General features: G+C 34.4%; 1 protein-coding gene and 1 long non-coding RNA gene across 3 annotated transcripts; one reads left to right on the top strand and one right to left on the bottom strand.

The window, feature by feature from the left end:
- The first annotated feature begins 150 nt into the window (after nt 1-150).
- Nucleotides 151-18,357, top strand: LOC306884725 (fibulin-7-like). 2 transcript variants are annotated; one of them, XM_079440875.1, is made up of 8 exons: nt 151-570; nt 1,838-2,000; nt 5,007-5,183; nt 11,492-11,617; nt 12,709-12,846; nt 14,172-14,309; nt 15,956-16,094; nt 16,561-18,357. In XM_079440875.1, exons 1-8 carry the CDS (start codon nt 499-501, stop codon nt 16,934-16,936), a joined length of 1,329 nt encoding a protein of 442 aa, XP_079297001.1. In that variant the 5' UTR covers nt 151-498; the 3' UTR covers nt 16,937-18,357. The 2 variants fall into 2 exon arrangements, with proteins under 2 accessions (XP_079297001.1, XP_079297002.1); XM_079440876.1 differs by lacking the exon at nt 11,492-11,617 and having other exon boundaries at nt 318-570.
- On the bottom strand, nt 16,940-19,723 carry LOC306884726. Its single transcript, XR_013785478.1, has 3 exons — nt 19,508-19,723; nt 17,518-17,618; nt 16,940-17,070 (listed from the first exon to the last, which is right to left on the bottom strand). It is a non-coding gene; the product is annotated as an uncharacterized lncRNA (long non-coding RNA).
- Between the last annotated feature and the right edge of the window lie 813 nt (nt 19,724-20,536).

The raw sequence follows: 20,536 nt of genomic DNA, 5'->3' as shown, positions 1-20,536 counted from the left end.
CACACATTACAAACCTGTCTTTTTAGGCAAGGACCCTGTGCAAGACCCGACCTAAACACCTGGTGGCAGCAAACCACAAAGATCTGCCATTGTTTACCGTGGTTAGATCTTCCTCCCTTTTAAATCACTTATTTAGAAGATTTAGAAGACAGATGTCTTCAGTTGCAAACCATGTCTCATCATCTTTATACATATGTAGATCTGCACAGTAGGGACATTTTGATGGACGACAGGATGCTGCTCTCACGGAGGAATCGGTTCGATCGAATCATTTAAAAGAATCATTCCGAAAGAACAACTCGCGAGTCAGTCATCAGGAGTCCACAGGCGCTTCATGAGGAGAGCAGGAGCATCTTTACTAACTCCTGCAGCAGTTTAGCTAACATTTCCTCTCAGGCTTGTGTCTACGACTATTAGACAGCAAAACACACTTGAGGATTAAATACAACGACACAAGAAGACAATTCATCGCTTTTACAGAGACTCAGATACAGGAGGATGAAGTTATCATACACAGTTTTTCTTCTGCTGAATTTCTTATCATTGTACGACTGTAATGATGCAGAGCAGGTGAGTATACACGGATGATTATATTAATATTTATATAACATAATAACTGCAACATTCATATAAATATAAAATTATAGTGTAAAAAATCTATTATATTAGTACATCTAAGCAAAAATCTAAGTATTGAAAGCAGTCTACAAACATTTAACAAACGTGGCATACAGTAGATCAATTAATTGGAATAAACATTGAATAAACATATTTTGTTATGTTAGTTTAGTTGTACTGGATTATGGAATTAGCCTACATAAAATAATAAGTATCATATGTGCTGAAATTTCGCAAGATTGTTTGTCTTTACTGATATTTCTTCAATATTTTTGCTCGTTGGCTTTTAGTTAATGTTCTTCTTAAGTTAACACAAGTGTCCTAGAGAGACCATAGCTGTAGGTTTTTTTTTTTTTAACAAAATATCTATTAAATATAAAATAGAATATTAATTAAAATATTAATTAATCTTTTTTTCAACCTAACACATTTCTTTTTTAGTTTTGCTTGATTTTTTCTTCACTTGCATTGATAATAAAAGTTTATGCAATCTAATTCAATGCCATTGAGACATTTGGTGTCCAAAAGAGTTTGTGTGTTAAATCATTAAATATGTCAGATGCATATTTGTATTTTCTCCAGATTAGCACAGCCTTTATTTACCATGGCAAAGCGCTTAGTGAAATTTAAGGCCGATACATTTCCTCTCTCCTCTAACGAGACTGTATTCAGCTGCCATGAATAACATACAGGAGACCAGTGTTTTGGACAGAGGTCGTGGAGACATCTGCCTAACAGCTTTCTGTAGAACTGCCATCAAGCAGCCGAAGAGAAAAAGCGAGTATTAGTCTCTTGCATGTGGTTCCTGGAGAGGACCTAGAGGTTGCCCACTGACCGAATGCACGGTCCAAATGCATCTGGGACAACATCGCTTCTGATAAATTGTTGCTGGAGTAATATTTGTGTTTCTAAGGGAACTCGGTTGTGTGCTGGCACGCCGATGAGCTGCTAAACACTGGCCTGAGCTTTCATGTCATGCCCCACAGGAGTCCCCGTGCCTTAATGCATGACATCACCCACAACATCTGGCCTTGATCATTCATGTGTGCCATTTTTCATTTTCATACAAAGCTAATGTTTAGTGGGAATGTTCCTTGCGATCGTTTTGGATGTCCAATACGTGTTCGGGCGAATCTGTAATTTAGGTATAACTGCTTGCCATCAAATTGTAACCAGGTGCTCGGATGGTTGCGTAACTCATGTGCTTTTTTTTCCTCAGGGTTGTATGGATAAGCACCGAGTGATGGGGATACTGCGTCAGATGGAGAAGTTTCTGAAAGGACAGGAGATCCGATTCACGGAAGGGCTTCGGATTATGAAGTCCAAGCTCACCAACCTTCAAAACTCACTGTCCAAGCTCCCACAAGCAGACCAGTCCTCATGTAAGTGCCATAACACATGACATATACATACATCTCATTGTGTGAATGTGAAGTTTCTTCTTTCCTAAATGTACATGTTTATTCTGATTAACTGTTTCCACATCGAGCAGGTGTGTGTGATGTCGTTCAAGCATCTGGAGTTGCACAGTCCTTGACTCGAGGGCACTGTAAAACATACATCAAAGCAAAATATGAAAGATGGAAATCTGCAGGCTGCTTCAGATTTGAGGCCAGCGCTGTTATTGTTTTATAACTAAAACTAAAACTATCAAGCTTTCGGTAAAATGTAAATGTAAAATATAAATATTAGATGAAACACTAAAACTTAAACTTTAAGTAAATGAACTGAATAAAATAATGTAGGATATACTTTGAAACAATTTTCACTCAGAAATTGCTAGTAAATTTTTACAAATAATTACAAAAAGACTACAAGAAACACATTGAATTAAACATGAAATGTTCAAGTAGAAAGACTAAAATGTGACCTAAGTGTCAATTTTTTCGAAATTGAGATTTATACATCATCTGAAAGCTAAATAAATAAGTTTTCCATTGATGTATGGTTTGTTAGGGCAATATTTGGCCGAGATACAACTATTTGAATTTCTGGAATCTGAGGGTGCAAAAAAATCAAAATATTGAGAAAATCATCTTTAAAGTTGTCCAAATTAAGTTCTTAGCAAGTTTTGATATATTTACGGTAGGAAATTTACAAAATATCTTCATGGAACATGATCTTTACATCATATCCTAATGATTTTTGGCATAAAAGAAAAATTGATAATTTTGACTCATACAATGTATTTTTGGCTATTGCTACAAATATACTTGTGCTGCTTATGACTGCTTTTATGCTCCAGGGTCACAAATGGTCTTATAATCCAATAATCAGTTTTATTTACAGCTTCTAAAACATTTTTTTTTTACCATTTAACTGAAATAATTGAAGTTTTGAATTGAAGTAATAAAATTACTAAAACTAAAACTGACATAAAATTAAATAAAATTAAACATAAATATCTAAAATATCCCCCCCAAAAAACAAAACCTCATAACAATATTACTAAAAAGTAAACTAAAATTAAAATGCAAATTTACAATATTTAATAAACACTGAAATGCTCTATAATACAAAATAAAAAAATCTAACAAATTAATAAATATATATGAAAGCTGCCCTTAATTGGAAGATGGAAATTCTTAAGGTGCAGTCACATTTAGCGTTGCTCTGCAAACTTTTGCTATTGACAATGGACAGTAGGCCTTTTTGCATGGAAAATGTACTTCATAGTTCGCTATATGTTAATGTGTATTTCAGTATTCATCATTCAACTGAAAAACATTGAAAAAATATTCATGCATTTCCAGTGAACATAAAAGCTCTGCACCTCTAGCACCACCAAACAAAATTGAGAAAATATTGATTGTTCTCAAACAGGTTTCCTGCTGTTGGTTGAGTCAGTGTCGCTGCATCAAGATGCAAACAGAGCATATGATATGTTTTTGCATATTAAGCTAGGATTGGAGAAAATATTTGACCACAGAAAAAAAAAAAAAGCTATACTTCATTTAAATATGGTGACTGACTAAAGTCTTTTTCTTTGTAATCAGGAAAATGAATTCTAAATTAAACTGAAGGGTCTTGAGTCTTACACTTTCTCATGTATTTGCACTCTGCAAAATGTGTTTGTTAAATGAAAGAGCTTGTGTCAGTTGGCGACAAAAGTATCCAGTCAATAAAAAATGTGTTTTTGGAAAGTAATTCTTGCATAGAGGATTTATTAATCCTAATAAACGAGCCTCAGAATTCCAACAAATCAAAGATCTCTCGAATTCTATTTGTGTTTTATAAGCATGAAATGACTTCCTTCCTTTAAAATGAGTGGTCTGGCTGCTTCTTCAGGTTTGGAAAGGAGTCCAAGCTCTCGATTACGCTCAGCACTCTACAGATGCTGTGAACGGGTCGGATGTGTAGCTGTGTCATTTGGCCCAAGCTACTGCACAGTTCATGAATCAGGGTTGGCGGCAGGAATGATCAAGAGTTACTTTGGCATTTGTAACAGCCAGTGCTTGACAGGATCAAATTAAGTAGATTCTTTGACAAACTCAAGTGAAGAAGGAAAAAAAAAAAAAAAAATAATAATAATTTATATATATATATATATATACATATATATATATATACTGCATATGCACACACACCACTTAAAAATATATATATACTTTTTAAAAATTAATAATCCAATATGCATTAGTTGTTTCCATATTACATAAGATAGATATTTTAGAGATATTTAAGATTATTTAAAATTATTTAAAATAAACAGTATTATTTTAGTTTCAGATACTATTAAAGTTTTTATTGATATTTAAAAATATATATATTTTAAATTTTTTACTTTTAAATTTGACGTTTTAGTAACTTTGTTGTGTGTTTATAAATGAAAATGAGAAATATTGCCTTGGCAATAAATTAAAAATGACTTTATTATTTTATTTATAGAAAAGGTTTATTTTAATTAATTAAATGATTTATTTATTTAGGTTTTAGCTATAAAAATTCTGGATTTAACTCGAAAACCTTGAGAAATAAGAAGTTTTCATTATTTGAAGTCATTTCAGCATTTTAGTGTACAAAACATTTTCTCTTTTTTTGGTGCATGGATTGGCACAGTTACTACAGAATGTATATTAGTAAAGAATATAGAAACAATTTCAATTTCATGTTTACCTTAATAAGCCATTAACAACATACAAGCACCAGGCCTTGTTTTTCTGTACGGTCCATGTGGTATTATTCGCCTATTCTTAAGCTGTCTGTATAAAATGAGTAATTTCCCATCTTTTCCCATGACAGTTCCCACATTCAGTAACACATGCAAAATACTTCAAGCAAAATATCCCAGCATTTCAGCATGCTTGACTTCTGTCTCTCATGTAACCCTGTTCTATTCTGACATCCCCCTCTCTTTATGTCTGTTTGTCCTCTCATGTCATCTTTAGCCCAATCCTCATGTCCACCTCTGGTGGCTCCGGCCCACGGGAGGAAGTTTGGCTCAAAGTACCTGGTGGGTCATGAGGTCCATTTCACGTGTTCTCAGAGTCATCGCATGATAGGATCGGGAACACGCGTGTGCCAGGAGAACAGTACCTGGAGCGGAGTCAGCGTCGTCTGTAAAGGTGGGTCAAAAGCTTCAAATGAATGTGTATCATACACTGTATATCGTGGAACCTCAACACAAGTGAATATCACTACATACAGAGAGATACACACAAACACCAGTAAATGAGACAAGAAACAAATTCATTCAAACCCGTTGATTTAAACCGGATAGAAACCAACAACTGTCTTGATGAGTGAATCATTGAATCATTCAAGAACGCTGATTGTTGAAACAAGTGACTGCCTTTATGAGAGTGTCAACCTATTTGCAAAATGCTGATTCGTTCAGGAACGAATCAAGCATCTGATTCATTCCGGAAAGAGTCACTCAATCAATCATGCAATCGATTCATTCAAAAACAGACCTTTATCCAGCAAGTAAACATATGAGTGATTCATTGATTGAACTGATTCACTCAAAAAGGTTCATTTGTTCAGCAATGAAAAGTGAATTAAGTGGATCATTGAAAGGCGTTTCTAATCTTTCATAAGTACCCATCAAAAAGTGCCTTCATGTTGTTATACTCTTACTTTAATGTTTGTATTTATGTGTGTAATGGTCTTTTCCGGCAATACTGTGTGTTGCTCATTCTCAAGCTCCACTTGTGGTATTCAGCACTTGAGCTGATTCATCGCGGACACACAAATGAAAGAACACATTTGCGAGATTTGTTTGCAATGAATTTGAGGTAAATTTCATGCAATCCAGCACTATTTTTGTTTTCCGTCTTAAAGGACCCCGTTATGGTGTGAGAAACCCATCCGAACGATTCAGTGCGTGAGTGAACTCTCCAAATGAATCAATCTGAATCGCAAACTATTTCAGTCCTTTTTGCGAACCCATTTGAACGATTAGATTAATAGCGATTCAATCACAAAACAAATTGAAACCACACAACATGATTGTCAAAATATTCTAGGACATAAAATAATAAATCAAATGTGGCATGTTGTTGTATTCCAGGCATTCTCGCAATTCTCATTTTTATAGCACTTTTACAAATCTGTCCAGAATTCTTGACCTGAAAAGGTTGAAGACTCCTGCAACAGAGAATTGTTTTAAATGGTAATGTTGAAGTGGATTAGAAACTCAAAAACCTGGTACAGCATCATGTATCATCATAATACACAGCCCACAGATTCTCTGCTATATAGCTGCTCTTCACCATGCAACTATATCTGTGTTACTAAGACACCGAGACTACCATTTTATTGTTGTATTGCGAGCTGGGTAATCTGAAAGCCCATTCAGGGTGACAGTACTGAGATAAAGCCTGAATATCAGTGCTTGTGAAAGAAAGTGACTGAACACCACAGCTAGCAAAACCAGCACTACACACACAGTTACACACACAGGCGGAAAGATAAGGAGCGCTGAAGAAAGAGAGGCATTCTTCACTCTTGAGCTGCACTGAATGAAGCTCTCGTTAAAGAAGCATTAAATGTCCCGAAACACCTGTACTTGCATTCCTGTCCACGGTGCGTCTCAATGGCCTTCATGCTTCGGGTTCAACTGGCTACAGTCTAAAAAGAGCCAGCTTCATAGCTCAAGTTTCTACTCGGACCGCAAATACATTAGATTGGACACTCTCGACTGAACTCGTGTTTCTCATGATCTTGGAAAAAAAAAGTTAGACCTAAAAGCTTCTGCTCAGGGTTTTAAAACTAAAATTAAAACCACTATGTTATTTGAACATTTTCGTTACTTGGAAAAAAAAAATTGACTGAAACAACAAAACAAAAGCTGATATGTGAAGCAGTGTTGTTTTAGTATTGTTTATACACTATTATAGAATTAATTTGTTTCAGTCATTTTTTATGTGCCTTTATCATTTTTATTTATTGTATATATTTCTGCTTAGCTTTATTTGTATTACAGTAGTTTTTGTTTTAATCTTTTTAATACTTAATACACTTATTTTACTTTAGTTTGCTGCCAATGCAACATAATATTCACTAATGATATTTATATTTTATCTCTGTTATATTTTAATGAACAAAAATGATGTTTTAATAGTGTTAGTTAATTAGTTAGTTAGAAATAACACTAATGTGAAGATAATTTAGGTGAAGAAATAAGTATTAAAATAAATAAACGCAAATAAAATTGAATAAAAACTAATAAAAATGGCAACAACAAAATTACTGAAACTTTAAATAAAATTAAAATGAAAATATAAAAATAAAAACATTCAAAATAAAAACTAATATCTCAATGATACTAAAATAACACTTTGCAGAAAAACAAAGGTTTATAATAAGGTTGGTTAATATTGGTTAACTGCATTAGTTAAACATGAATAACAGTAACAAAGATGAATAAATACTGTAACAAATGTATTGCACATTATTAATGTTAGTTAGTACATTAACAAATCTTAACTAATGGGACCTTATTGTAAAATATTAACACATAAAAACAAACAGCTAATAATAATTATTATTATTAATCAAGCATTCAATCGGTCAATCAATAAAAAAGGCTGTGACTATTTAAGGTTACAACTATATTTCTCAATGCATATCCCAAAATTCTAATTTTTGTTTATTACAATATTTTTTTTCCTCTAGTCTGTTTTATTTTCCCCTCTGAAGCAGAAACAGACATAAAATCACACATCTTCAATAGTGTTCAAAAGCATCCCAGGATGCACCTCATGAGCAGAGCTGTAATCTAAACAGAAGCAGCTCAAACATAGTTTTCATTTCTCACATGTTTTGCTCACTACATCACACTTCCATCTGTGGTATTTCATAGCTTTGATACTTTACTGTTATTCTAAAATGAGAAAATCTTAATAAAGAATAAATAGGCATGTCCAAACTTTAGATTGGTAGTGTACCTCAGTCTGTGTTTTGTATGAAGTCTCAGAGGTCAGAGGTTAAGCTCACACACACATCTCATTAAGCCGGCCCATGGTCCGATAGCACGCAACTATGCTAAGCATGCTATTGATGACTTCCTTTAATATCGCTGCTGGCAGCATTCAGGACATTCCAAGTGGTACAGTGGGATGGGGCGAGCGTGTGTTTGAGAGAGTTTAGGTTTAAAGCCTGCACAGACGTTGTAATGTCTATGTTTCTGCAGGCGGGGGAAGCGAGTCTATTTTGAGAGTTTTGAGGTACGAAGGCACCTTTCAGAGTTGGTGAAAAAACATAACTATGTTTCAGGCAGTTTTGAAATATTTTGGGGACTGAAGTGAACCTTTTACATCGGCAAATTCTCGCACTTAAGCCTCCTGGGAAAGAAAATAAACAGGAGACGGATTGTGAGCGCTGTTGTTGAAGAAACATTCCTTTGGCCGGGGAGTCAAAACTTTTGATTCCAAACCTCCTTTTTCTCATTCACTCTCAGTGTCTTTCTACTTAAATTTCCTTATGTCTGATGTCCAACTGGAGCACGTTCTCCACATCTCGAGGAACTGCTGTGGATTTCTTTTCACACTGGATTTTCCCTGTGGAAAATGTTCCAGGTGCAAGTTCAACTTGAAAGCGTTTGTGGCACAATGTTGATTACCACAGAAAATAATTTAGACTCGTCCCTCAGTTTTTGCCGCTAAACCCTCTGAATTTCACACAAAATAAAGACTTTATTACAGAAATAATGACAATTACAAACACAAAAGGAAAAAGTCCACATGCATAATGGTAATGAGAATTTGTGTCTAAATGCTAAACACCTTAATGGTACTAAAACAGGCCGCTTATATGCCAAATATAATTTATTTCATTTTAACTTTGTATTTTAGGGTCATATTTCATCCCAAAATCAAAAGGTAAAAAAATGAACAACAATAATAATAATAAAAAATAATATTGCTTTTTGGCTATAGTATTTTTACATTTTCATAATTAAGCACATCACCCCCATTTTAATTACTGTAATGTGAAATATATATCTATAAATTAAGTTTATTTATATTTTTAATTTCTTTATCCATAACAGGAATTATCTTCACTTCAGTTCCCTTCAATTATCTTCACATTAATATTATTGCTAACTAACACTTTTAAAAACTTGCTTTTGTTCAAATGTAGTACTATCAAAATAGTAAATATTACTATGTTGACTTGGCAACAAACTTAAAAAAAAAAAAAGAAAAAAGTTTGTAATATTAAATTAATTTAAACCAAAACTGAAATAAAAATAAAGCTATAAATAGAAATATAAATGCACACAAAATACTGAAACTAAAATTTAAAAAAATTTATAAGTACTATAATAGTCTATAAATACTAAAATAACAATATCAGCTTTTGAGTCCTGAAAGTGCAAGTCTGTATCTGTATCCTTATTTTAATGCATTGATCTGAAAATTTGATTACACTTGATTTAACTTGGTATATAGTGTCAGGGTTGGGGATGAGGCGAGGACTCAGTACTGCAGAGAACGGGCTTTTATTGCTAAAAAAAAAAAAAAATTAACACAAAACTACACCGTAGGGGAAAAAAAACAAGACCGCAGGCTTGGCAAGACAAGACAGGGCAGGGCAGGGCAGGGCAGGGGAACACATGATGACAAACTGGCCCAGGACTGCAAACACAAGGAGATTATAAAGGGAGCAAATGAGGAGGGTAACGAGATAAACACAGGTGGGGCAAATTAACCAATAATCAGGTAGCAAGGTGGGTGGGGTCAAGACAATTGACATGAGAGCACATGGCACACAGAAAACTAATACAAAAGCCACACAAAACAAAAACACAACCACAGCGTTACACCCTACTTACATCACCACTCTTTTATTACAGAAATAACCACAAATCAAATCAAAAGAAAGTGGTTTCAGGGATCATTGCATCAGCTCTTCAGGGATCTCTGCCTTAACATGTGTAGCTAACAGCGCTCTATCTGCTCATCTCTGGTGAACATGTGTTAACGCTTCTTCTGTCCACGGGCCTCACAAGCATGCTCTTCTGTCCATTACAGATATTTACAGCAGTGGCAGTAAATTCTCATCCAGAGCAGATGGAGTTTTGCTGCCCACAGCTGCTGCAGACAGATGTTGGGTGGCACAGTAGCTGTTGTAAACCTAACCGCCCTCACAAGGGTTTACGATTAGGGACGCAAAGCTGCGTGCAAGATACTGTGAATGTGACAGCGGCCATTTGAGAGAAGCTGCTCAACATTCCCTTCCTCCGTTTCGCCGCTCCATTGTTAACATTCCAGCAGATCTGTTTCATTTTACTGTGCCATTCTGTACAGGAAATAGGGAAGAATGTGGGCTCGTTTAATTCCTTCAACAATTCAGGTGCTTTCCATGGACACATAATCCTCAGCTCTGTACAGACACGGAGATAAGAATCTGGGACATTTCAACTATTTCTTTCATTCGGCCTTAATTAGGATTGCCTAATAAAGACGGTATTCCAGAAAACAATAAGTGGCTTTACAAAACACAACCATTCAGGGTGAATCTCATGAAACCAGACATGTTTGGGTCATTTTCACCCCAAAATCAAAACAATAATAAGATTTTTTTATTTTGCTTTGTGACATTATTTTCATGACAGCCCCCCAAAAATGATAAAAATGGTAAAAGAAATTGTACTTTAAACTATAGTTTATGTTGAATTAAATCATTGATTTAAGTTGGATTTTTTGTAAAAAAAATCATTGTATTACTTTTTTACTGTTCCATAATTATTTTTTTAATTAATAAAAAATGCTATAGAAAGCTATAAAGAATAATAAAAATTGCAAAAAATAAAACAGAAAAGGCTTTACAAACATCTCATGAAAACAAACATTCTTGGGTCATATTTCACCTCAAAAAAATGTTTCATTAAATTAATTTAAATATATAATTTTTGAAAAACATTATTTCATGACAGCATATATATATATATATAAATTATATATACATTTTATTTATAGATTGTTCCCCCATTCTGATTACTGTAACAATTATATAAAATATAATAGAAATTGTATACTTGCAAATGTATGTATATTGCATTGTAATGACTTTGATCTATGTTGCATTAAATCATTGATTTAAGTTTATTAAAATGATTGTATTACATTTTTTACTTTAATTTTAATTCCATATAATATTACTATAAAATAATTATAAAGAATACTGAAAATTGCAAAAATAAAACACGTACACACAAAAGGCTCGGGTTCATTATGGTAATTTAAATGTCATATGATTAATTTTCTGTATGCCAAATATGTTTTAATTTCTAATTTTAAGATTAGTAGCATTAGGCCAGCATTTATTTGGGATGATTTGCCATCAAAGTTTGTTGTGAACTGTATCATCATGTATCACTGGCGAAACACTGGTCCGCACTATAAGGCTGTTGTCTTTCACACAGATGTGAGTGTGTGCGCCAGTAACCCGTGTCAGAACGGCGGCACCTGTGTGGAGGCTCTGAACCAGTACAAGTGCACCTGTCCTCACAACTGGAGCGGCAGTCAATGTCAATACCAGACGCAGACAGGTCTGTGTTCCTTTAATCTGTTCTACATGTGGAAGGCAATCTGGAACATATTAACTAGGGGTGGGTGATATCACAAAAATATCACTTGTCATGATTCTGTTTCATGTTTGTTTTATAAAGAGGTAATTCACACAAACATGAAAATGTTGGTAATTAAACCAAACCATTAACGTCCATAGTATGAAAAAAAATACTATGGAAGTCAATGGCTAACAGCAACTGTTTAGTCACCAACCAGTCTTTGGGAAAGTTACTTTTAAAACTTAATGCACTGCAATATTCCGTTACGCCCTAAAAAAAGTAACTTTTATGGAAAGTAATGCGTTCCATTACTTTTGTGTAACTTTTTCTCATCTGGGCTGGGCTTGGTTCTTGCTTGGCAAATGTAAAAGCCCTTTCACACCCAAAGTGTGAAATTATTAGGAAATGTCGATTAACGTCTGTACAGTAGAGGGCACAGCTCAAACTAACCTTTCAGCTGGGCTGTCTTTCTGGATTGCATTAACAATAGGACACAGGAGAAGAAAGTTCAACACCCTTCAGCAAAAAAACTAAACACAAATGTTATAATCATCTCAAGTCATATTTGATTATTAGTATGGTTTTTGTAAGCCCTTACTCCAGTTTTCTCTCAACATGGGGATAGGAGATCTGTCAGTCAATAAAAGTGAAAACAATGTACCCGTTACTTATTTGAAAAAGTTACTCGTTACTTGTAACGAGTTATCCTCAATACTGTTACCAACATTCTTTGATTAGTTTGATTAGAAGATTGTGGACTTCTTCAGACTAACAATACAAAATCGTCAGATCACCCACCCCTAATATCAACCACACATCCATGCCTAAAAATAATCATTAGTGGCGACTTTTGCATCTGCAACACTCACATTTTCAACAGAAAATGCAAAAAATCCTTTTGCGTTTCCAAATGGAGCTGCTAGTAGTGAAGCATGACACACTTCACCTTTAACCTGTGTTCCGGTCTATAAATGAAAGCATGCATGTGAATGTTTGTCATTCATATGCGGATCTGTGTTGGTGGGAGGTTAAGCCTCCTCTTTTCCATTTCCTCTCTCTGTCTCTGTCAGCCCCTCCGGAGTGGAGCGTCATGAATGACCCGGCCTTCAGCCGTAAGCCTCGCTGTGCCAAAGTAGACCGAGCTCAGCACTGCAGCTGTGACGCTGGCTTCCACATGAGCGGCACCTCAGACAACAGCATCTGTCAGGGTGGGTCCAACATACAACCACAGATGTGACCCTGGAACACAAAAGCAGTCGCTGGGGTATATTTGTAGCAATAGCCAAAAATACACTGCATGGGTCAAAATTATCTATTTTTCTTTTATGCCAAAAATCATTAGGGCATTAAGTAGAGATCATGTTCCATGAAGATATTTAGTAAATTTCTTACTGTAAATATATCAAAAATTCATTTTTGATCAGTAATATGCATTGCTAAGAACTTAATTTGGACAACTTTAAAGGCAATTTTCTCAATATTTAGATTTTTTTGCACCCTCAGATTCCAGATTTTCAAATAGTTGTATCTCGGCCAAATATTGTCCGATCCCAACAAACCATACATCAATGGAAAACTTATTTATTCAGCGTTCATATGATGTATAAATATCAATTTTGAAAAATTGACCCTTATGACTGGTTTTGTGGTCCAGGGTCACATACTGTACATAAGGACTCTATAGAGATCTCAGCATGCATTAAAGCAATAACCGCTGGAGGCTGTCATTACCACTGAATGCTAAATGTATTATTAACAGTAATTATAAGATGACACTTAATAAGGGCCACTTTTACATGTCAGATCAGGTTAAAATTACTCTTTTTTTATCAGCCAAACCCCTTTGACCTATAATAAAATATAAAAATATTCCATATTTAGGTGTTTCATTTTGATTGTTTTCTTTCATGATTATTTTTTATTATAATTTGACATGCTTTTTTTAATGATTCAATGAATTATTAGCTTCTTCATCAAAAGTTTGGCTTTTACAAGAGGGCACAACAGGGCTAAAGGCACAATTATAAAGCACATTTGACAATTTTCAGTTTTGTTCGATGTAATTAAATGATTTTATTTAAAAAGGTGATAATAAATAACTGACTTTTCCATTTGTTGACATGACATGGTTTGATTCAGATGGTGTTAACATCACCATATCTACAATCAAACCAGCATATTTATTAATCATATCATATGTATTGTTACTATTATAAAGACATATTCAATTATTATTGGATCTCTTTCAAAACTTTTAGAATCTTTACTTTTTAAATATTTCTTTCTGTATTTTTAGTGATTGATTTAGACAAGTATTAACTTGTCTAACAAGGATTTGTATTTGTATGATTTTTAAACAAAACAAACCACATTTATCATTTATTTTCCCACAAAATGTGTGGATTTTCTACACTATATGAGTAAAAGAACATTTTCCTTAAGGTGTGCTATTAGTCCTGTTATAGCCTATATTTTATTTTCTTGTCTGATTTCCTTTCTGTCACTGTCTCTTGTCAAATCCACACGTTATCAGATGTGAATGAATGTGAGGTGTATAAGGCTGACCGTGGAGGGCCTCTGTGTGGGCACGCCTGTGTAAACGTCCCGGGATCGTACCACTGCTCCTGTCCCACCGGATACAAGCTGCTCGCTGATGGAAGAAGCTGTGAGGGTGAGTGAGAAACACTCACACACTCTTAAAAATAAGGGTTGAGAATAGTAGTGTTTTACAGCCTGATGTCACAGGACAGTAAGAAAAAGTTCAACTAACAATAAACGCCCTCATGTCGTTCCAAACCCGTATGACGTCTTTGCTGAAAGGCTGTCCATTTTTAGTGGTTTGAATGTGAATCTGAAAAAGCGACAGGCAGGACATACTCTGTGAAAGTCATTTGGACACCTTACAAAGACCTGCGGGGTAAAAGAAGTGGGTAGATGAAGACAAATAGTGAGGATGTGGAAGAGAAGCGGTTGAGTCTGGTTTTGGCTGGCGAGTCTTAGGAACATTTGGGAGAACAAAAGTGAGAGAGATCTTTTGGCTGATCATCCAGCAGTGTTGATATGAATCACTCGTGCAAATAAAATAAAACTAAATAATTTCAATATAGGATAGCTAAATAAATAAATAAATTCATACATACAGTATTTGTCCTCATTAATCTACTCATCATTTTGAAGACTAGTTGATTTTCTCATTTTTATTTAGTGTAAGTTTGATATTTAAATTAGGGGGTCTTGACGTATTATTCGTATGTATTTTCAAATGTAAGGCTCCTTTTTTGTGTGTCTGCCACGTGAAGCATAAAATAACATCATTCTGAAATGTTTTGTATTTCCTCCCTGAACAGTTTAATTGCTGTTTGCTACTTTGTATTAGTTAATTGTTGTGTAGCCAACTATGATTTTAAACAGCAGATTACCTTTCTAGTTGAAATTCAGATTATTTTAAAAATAAAAGATTTTGAATTTTATTCTAAGGTAATCAGAATTTCAAATAGAAAGTAATAGAAAGTAATCTTTAATTTCTTCCACCTGGCCAATGAAACTCTTTCTATAAAATAGAAAAAAAATGAATTAAATTAAATACAAAAAAATTTAATATATATATTTTGCCAGCTGGAAGAAATTTGGCTTTAATACAGGAGTTTCAGGAGCTATATAGCAGATGATTTTCTAGTTAAAATTCTGATTATTTTAGAATACAGTTATAAATAAAATAAAATATTTTATTTATCATGTACATAAATAAAAAAAAACTGAAAATAATCTGCAAGTAATTTCTTACACCTGGTGAATGAAAATAAAATAAAATTAAATTAAATAAAAAGCACGGTGGAAGAAATGTGGCTTGATTACAAATGTTTGTATATACAGCAAATAGACAGGGTAACAAATATAGTAATATATACAGACAATATGCAAATACTAATAATTTATGCATGAAAAAATGTATGCATATAACTTGTATGTAATGCTATGGAGTGTTGTATGTGCAATGACATGGGTCCATAGAGATTTTAAATAACAATTCTAGAAATATATTTTAAGGACACATACTGTAGACTTTAGATGGTCAAGTGATTGAAAAGTACAGTATATGAAGTGTTTCAACACAGGTGACGCTGTCACAATGATGATCTAACACATAAATCCAGCCATGAACACGTCTACCATCACAGAACTGTACGCAAATTTAAAGTCCAAACAAACAGTCCCTCATGTAGCCAGCTCTCTATTTTCCTCTATTCCTCTTCTCTTTCACTCTATTATTCCTCCCCTCTCTGACTCTAATGTCTCCCTCTCCTCCGGGCGCTCCAGATGTGGATGAATGTCTTACACAACAGCACAACTGCAGCCGTGGCACCACCTGTATCAACACCGGAGGAGGTTTCCAGTGCGTTAACCCCGAGTGTCCGCACTCGCTCGGCAACGTCAGCTACGTCAAGACATCACCTTTGTGAGTGAGCATACAGCACGCCTGATGACCTACTGCATACAACTCAGTTCATAATCATCATTTTGACCTCAATTATGACTTAGTAGTATTTTATATCATTTTGACTTTATATCATAATTATGATGTAGTATGTCAATTTAAATAGTTTATCTCATAATTATGGCACAAAATGACTGATTGAATGAAAAGAATGATTTTTTTCTTATGCAGTGGAAATGAGCTTCCAATAGTAGCCATGGATTCTGAAAGATTCCTTTGCAAGCAACATATAAATCACCAATATTTCATTATTTAATAGTATTTTGTTTTTTCGTAGCTCTTAAAAATGTCAAACGGGATAATCGCTAAGTAAAGTTCTTGGGACTGTGTATGTGTGCTTGCTTATTAAAGTAGATTTTTGGAGCATATCTGTAGTGTTTCAAACACAATTAATGATGTAAAGTGCTTTTTTTGCCCTCTACCACAGCCAGTGTGAAAGGAATCCCTGTCCCATGGAGAGCCGCTCCTGTCCGATTGCCGCTAAGACCATTTCTTACCACTACCTGTCTCTGCCATCCAACCTGCGCACCCCGGCCACGCTGTTCCGCATGGCCACCGCCACGGCTCCGGGTCGGCCGGGTCCGGACAGCCTTCGCTTTGGCATCGCAGGCGGAGGTGACGGCCGCAGCATGTTCGTGATGCAGCGCTCTGACCGTCAGACCGGAGAGCTGATCCTGGTCCAGCCGCTGCGAGGCCCGCTGGAGCTCAGCGTGGAGGTGGAGATGTCCGAATACGCCGACCGCACCTTCCAAGCCAAACATCTGGCGCGGGTCCACCTTCTGATTTCACCCTACGAGTTCTGAAGAGGCCGGTCGCTGTCTAAATTGAGTGTTGATGTTTAGACTTGAAGAGGAAAGAAAGTTTTCCTTGTTCCTAAAGCTGAATGATAGAGTTGTTCTCAGATGTGGCTCGATTTTGAAGCAGGAATAGCACAAAACTGTAAGATATGGAAAGTACAGTGGAAAGTCATGCTTATGTGGAAAGGAAGTAATGATTTTTAAGGCAATAACTCCTAAAAAAAAAAAAAATGTTGATACATTTGTGGTTAAAAGTTAAGTGTGTCATTTTTTCTGTTAAAATACTTTCTCTTGATACTGTTCAATAAACTTCTGTGCAGGATATCTGTTTTTAAAATCAAATTTAAAACTTTTAAAGACATTTTTAAGATGAAATGAATGCTGAGTGTCCAAACAGAACAAACCTCAGATTCTTTTACTAATTAAAGCACTCACATTTATTTAATTAAATCATATGCATTTAAACTTTAATAATCACATTAGGCTATTTTATGTCCTCTTGTTCCATGCACAAATTTAAGACATTTTAAAATGACAATTAAGACTTTTGTTATATCATTTAAGATATTTAAGTATGTTTTTTTTACCTTAAATTTAAGCCTTGACACTTTTTGCTCTTTTCGTCTGTCTGGCAACTTCTAGCTCAACCAATGAGGTGAGTTTGGGGGCGGGACTACCTGTTTTTTACCTGCCAAGTCACAAAAATTTCACACTTGACCTTTGACAAACCATTTCACCAGTCTTGTTCAAAAATGACAATATTAGCCAAATGTGAAACATACAAGGTTGTTTCTTTTCAATGTGTTTAGCATAGGTTGATGCTAGTGGAAAATAGTAAAGTGAAGTGTGTAATGGACATGAAAGGAAAAACAAGTGGTAAAAAGGTGCAAATGCTGGGAATTAACTATGATGACAGCTTTATGATCAATCACTAAGGAGGGGAGCATGGGATTGTGCTTAAGAGCTAAAGAATGAAAGTCTAAAGACACAAGCATCAATTCAACCTGATGAACAGAACAGTAAGTTGCTCTTTTTTATTTCCTTCTTCAGTACATGGTTAATCTCAGCTTGTAAATACGCACTGCTGTCAATCAACGGGGTTCAAACAGATGAAATGAACAACAGCACTTAGCATCTACTACATGAGAGAAGTGCCTACTGTTCATTTATGTTTGTTGGATGTTTTATAATAAGAACAATGAAGTCTGAACATTGCATTTTTTTGTAATTATGCATTTGAATATGATATATTGCTCTTTGTGTCTTTCACTGATGTTATATCAGGTTTGGTTACTGAAATCAAAGGCTGTTTCACACATTATTGCATTCAATTTCTGTCTTGCATTCTGTCTTGTTGAATGTTTCTTAATTAAAGTCAGAAATTCACTTTTTCAATGTCTTGGTTTCTTTGATCTTACATAGAATGATCTGCAGATTTACAATCAATTAATTCAAATGAAAACAATGTGATCTGACACTGGCATCATTCATCTCTTTGATGTTGTTTTGAATTCATTCTTAAAGGGACAGTTCAGTTATAATTTAAACCTATTTAAATATAAACTTCATTTTTGTTCCATGCAAAATGAGAGTGGGTAAATGTTGATCACATTTTTGGGTGAACTGTGCCTTTAAGTTAATTAGCACATACACTACCATTCAAACGTTTAGGGTCAGGAACATTTTCTTAAAGAATTTAAAACTTAAAGTGATTAAAAGTGACATTTATGATATTACAAAAGATTTCTATTTCAAATAAATGCTGTTTTTTTAAACTTTCGGTTCATCAAAGAAACATTAAGAAAAATGTATGACGGTTTCCACAAAAATATGAAGCAGCACAACTGAAACATTAATAATAATAAATTTTTCTTGAGCAACAAATCAGAATACTAGTATGATTTCTGAAGGAATAATTCAGCTTTGCATCACAGGAATAAATTACATTTAAAATAACTTTAAATAAATATAAAACAGTTATTTAAAATGGCAATAATATTTCACAATATTACTGTTTTTATGGTTTCGTTTATCAAATAAATGCAGCTTTGGTGAGCAGAAAAGACCAAACTCCCACTTAATTTTTTAGTTGAAATGAGAACTGAAAAGGCAAAAGTCTTCCAAATCGATTGTCAAGTTAACATATGACCAGTAATATGACCTTAAGAAGAATGCAAGGAACAATAACAATCAGGAAATGAAAGAGTATTTCTCAGTGTTTGTCTCTTATGTGTTTGCTAGAAAGAGAAATGGACAGTAACGTTGAGCACATGTGGCTGTCCAGTGCCTTTTCCCTCAGAAGATCAAAAGAGCCAGAAGCTTCCAGAAGCACATGTTCACAGGACGGCCGGGTGCTGTTTTAAATGACAATGCACTTCAGCTGTAAATCTTTGCATAATCACTGAGAAACATCTATACTCTTGGTCCAACGGCCCAGTTTAAAGCTTTCAAAAGGTTTTAAGTTCAATGAGATTTGCCAGAGAAAAGCGAACAGCCCAAGACATAATTTAACTTTGCACGAAATAAACATTGACATTTTGAGGGAAGAAGTGATAAGCAAAGAAAGTAACCTTTTACCTTAAACTTGAATGACTTCTTACTTCTGGGAAACACTGATGGTTTTCAGAAATGTCCACACTGCTCTTTTCCATACACTGAAAGCATGTTACTATATTTTAAGCGATCCATATATGTGCAGTATTTTCCAAGTCTTCAGACTGAAGCCCTATGATACAGTAACTCTGTGAGGAATTTGCTTGTGAACCCAGTAAACCTGCTTGGTGTTGAGGTTCTTTCAGAGTTTGAGTTTGTGTTGTTTTTTGGACTGGAGTAGGGGGGAAATGTGATGCATCAGTAAAACCACACGTGTTTGCCATTGGAAAAGTAGATTGTTATCTTGACTATGTTTTAGTTCTGGTCATGGTACGATTGTGTTTGTTTGTCATGTTCCTTGGTTTAAGTCTCAAAGTTCACAGATTAGCTCAAAGACTCTTACAGACTTGTTTTGTGGCGAGTGTTATTTTAGTATCATTGAGAATCTATTATAGGGTTTATTGATACTTAGAATATTTTTATTATTATTTATTTATTTCAGTTAAAAGTTTTAGTAATTTTGTTGCTAGTTTTTGTCAATTTTATTGACAAATTTTATGAATTATTTTTATTTTTTTATTATATTATTTAATAATATTATTTCATTTTTTTATTAAACTTTACTTTAGGCCCAGGTATACCAGAGAGAATGATGAGGAATATTGGTAATATTTATTTTTTTAGTTATTTTAGTACATAAACCCCTGTTTTCACAGTCAAGGCTAGTCCCAGACAATAATGCAAGTTTGAGAAAATATCTGAAAACGGAAAATATCTTGCTCTGACATATCCTAAAATATGTCAGTGCCATTGTTCTGTCTCAAGATGCACACATGTAACTTTTTTTTTTCTAAGGTATTTTTTTTTTATAAAAACTAAGCTAAGCTCCATCTGTGAAACTGGGCCCAGGTTATATGAAAATAACAACACAACTCTGATGCTGGATTTACTTATTTAACACTTTTGTAACACATTTAACACTGTATTCAGCAAGGATGCATTATATTGATTAAA

This window comes from Barbus barbus, assembly GCF_936440315.1.
Source record: "Barbus barbus genome assembly, chromosome: 18".
Taxonomy (NCBI): Eukaryota; Metazoa; Chordata; class Actinopteri; order Cypriniformes; family Cyprinidae; genus Barbus; species Barbus barbus.
Note: the sequence above shows the minus strand (reverse complement) of the source record. Positions and strands in the feature narration are given on the sequence as shown.

Coding starts and splice junctions, on each gene's coding strand:
- LOC306884725 (XM_079440875.1), top strand. CDS start 499: ATGAAGTTATCATACACAGTTTTTCTTCTGCTGAATTTCTTATCATTG. Junction 5,184..11,491: donor AGTCAGCGTCGTCTGTAAAG/GTGGGTCAAAAG, acceptor TCTTTCACACAG/ATGTGAGTGTGTGCGCCAGT. Junction 11,618..12,708: donor TCAATACCAGACGCAGACAG/GTCTGTGTTCCT, acceptor TGTCTCTGTCAG/CCCCTCCGGAGTGGAGCGTC.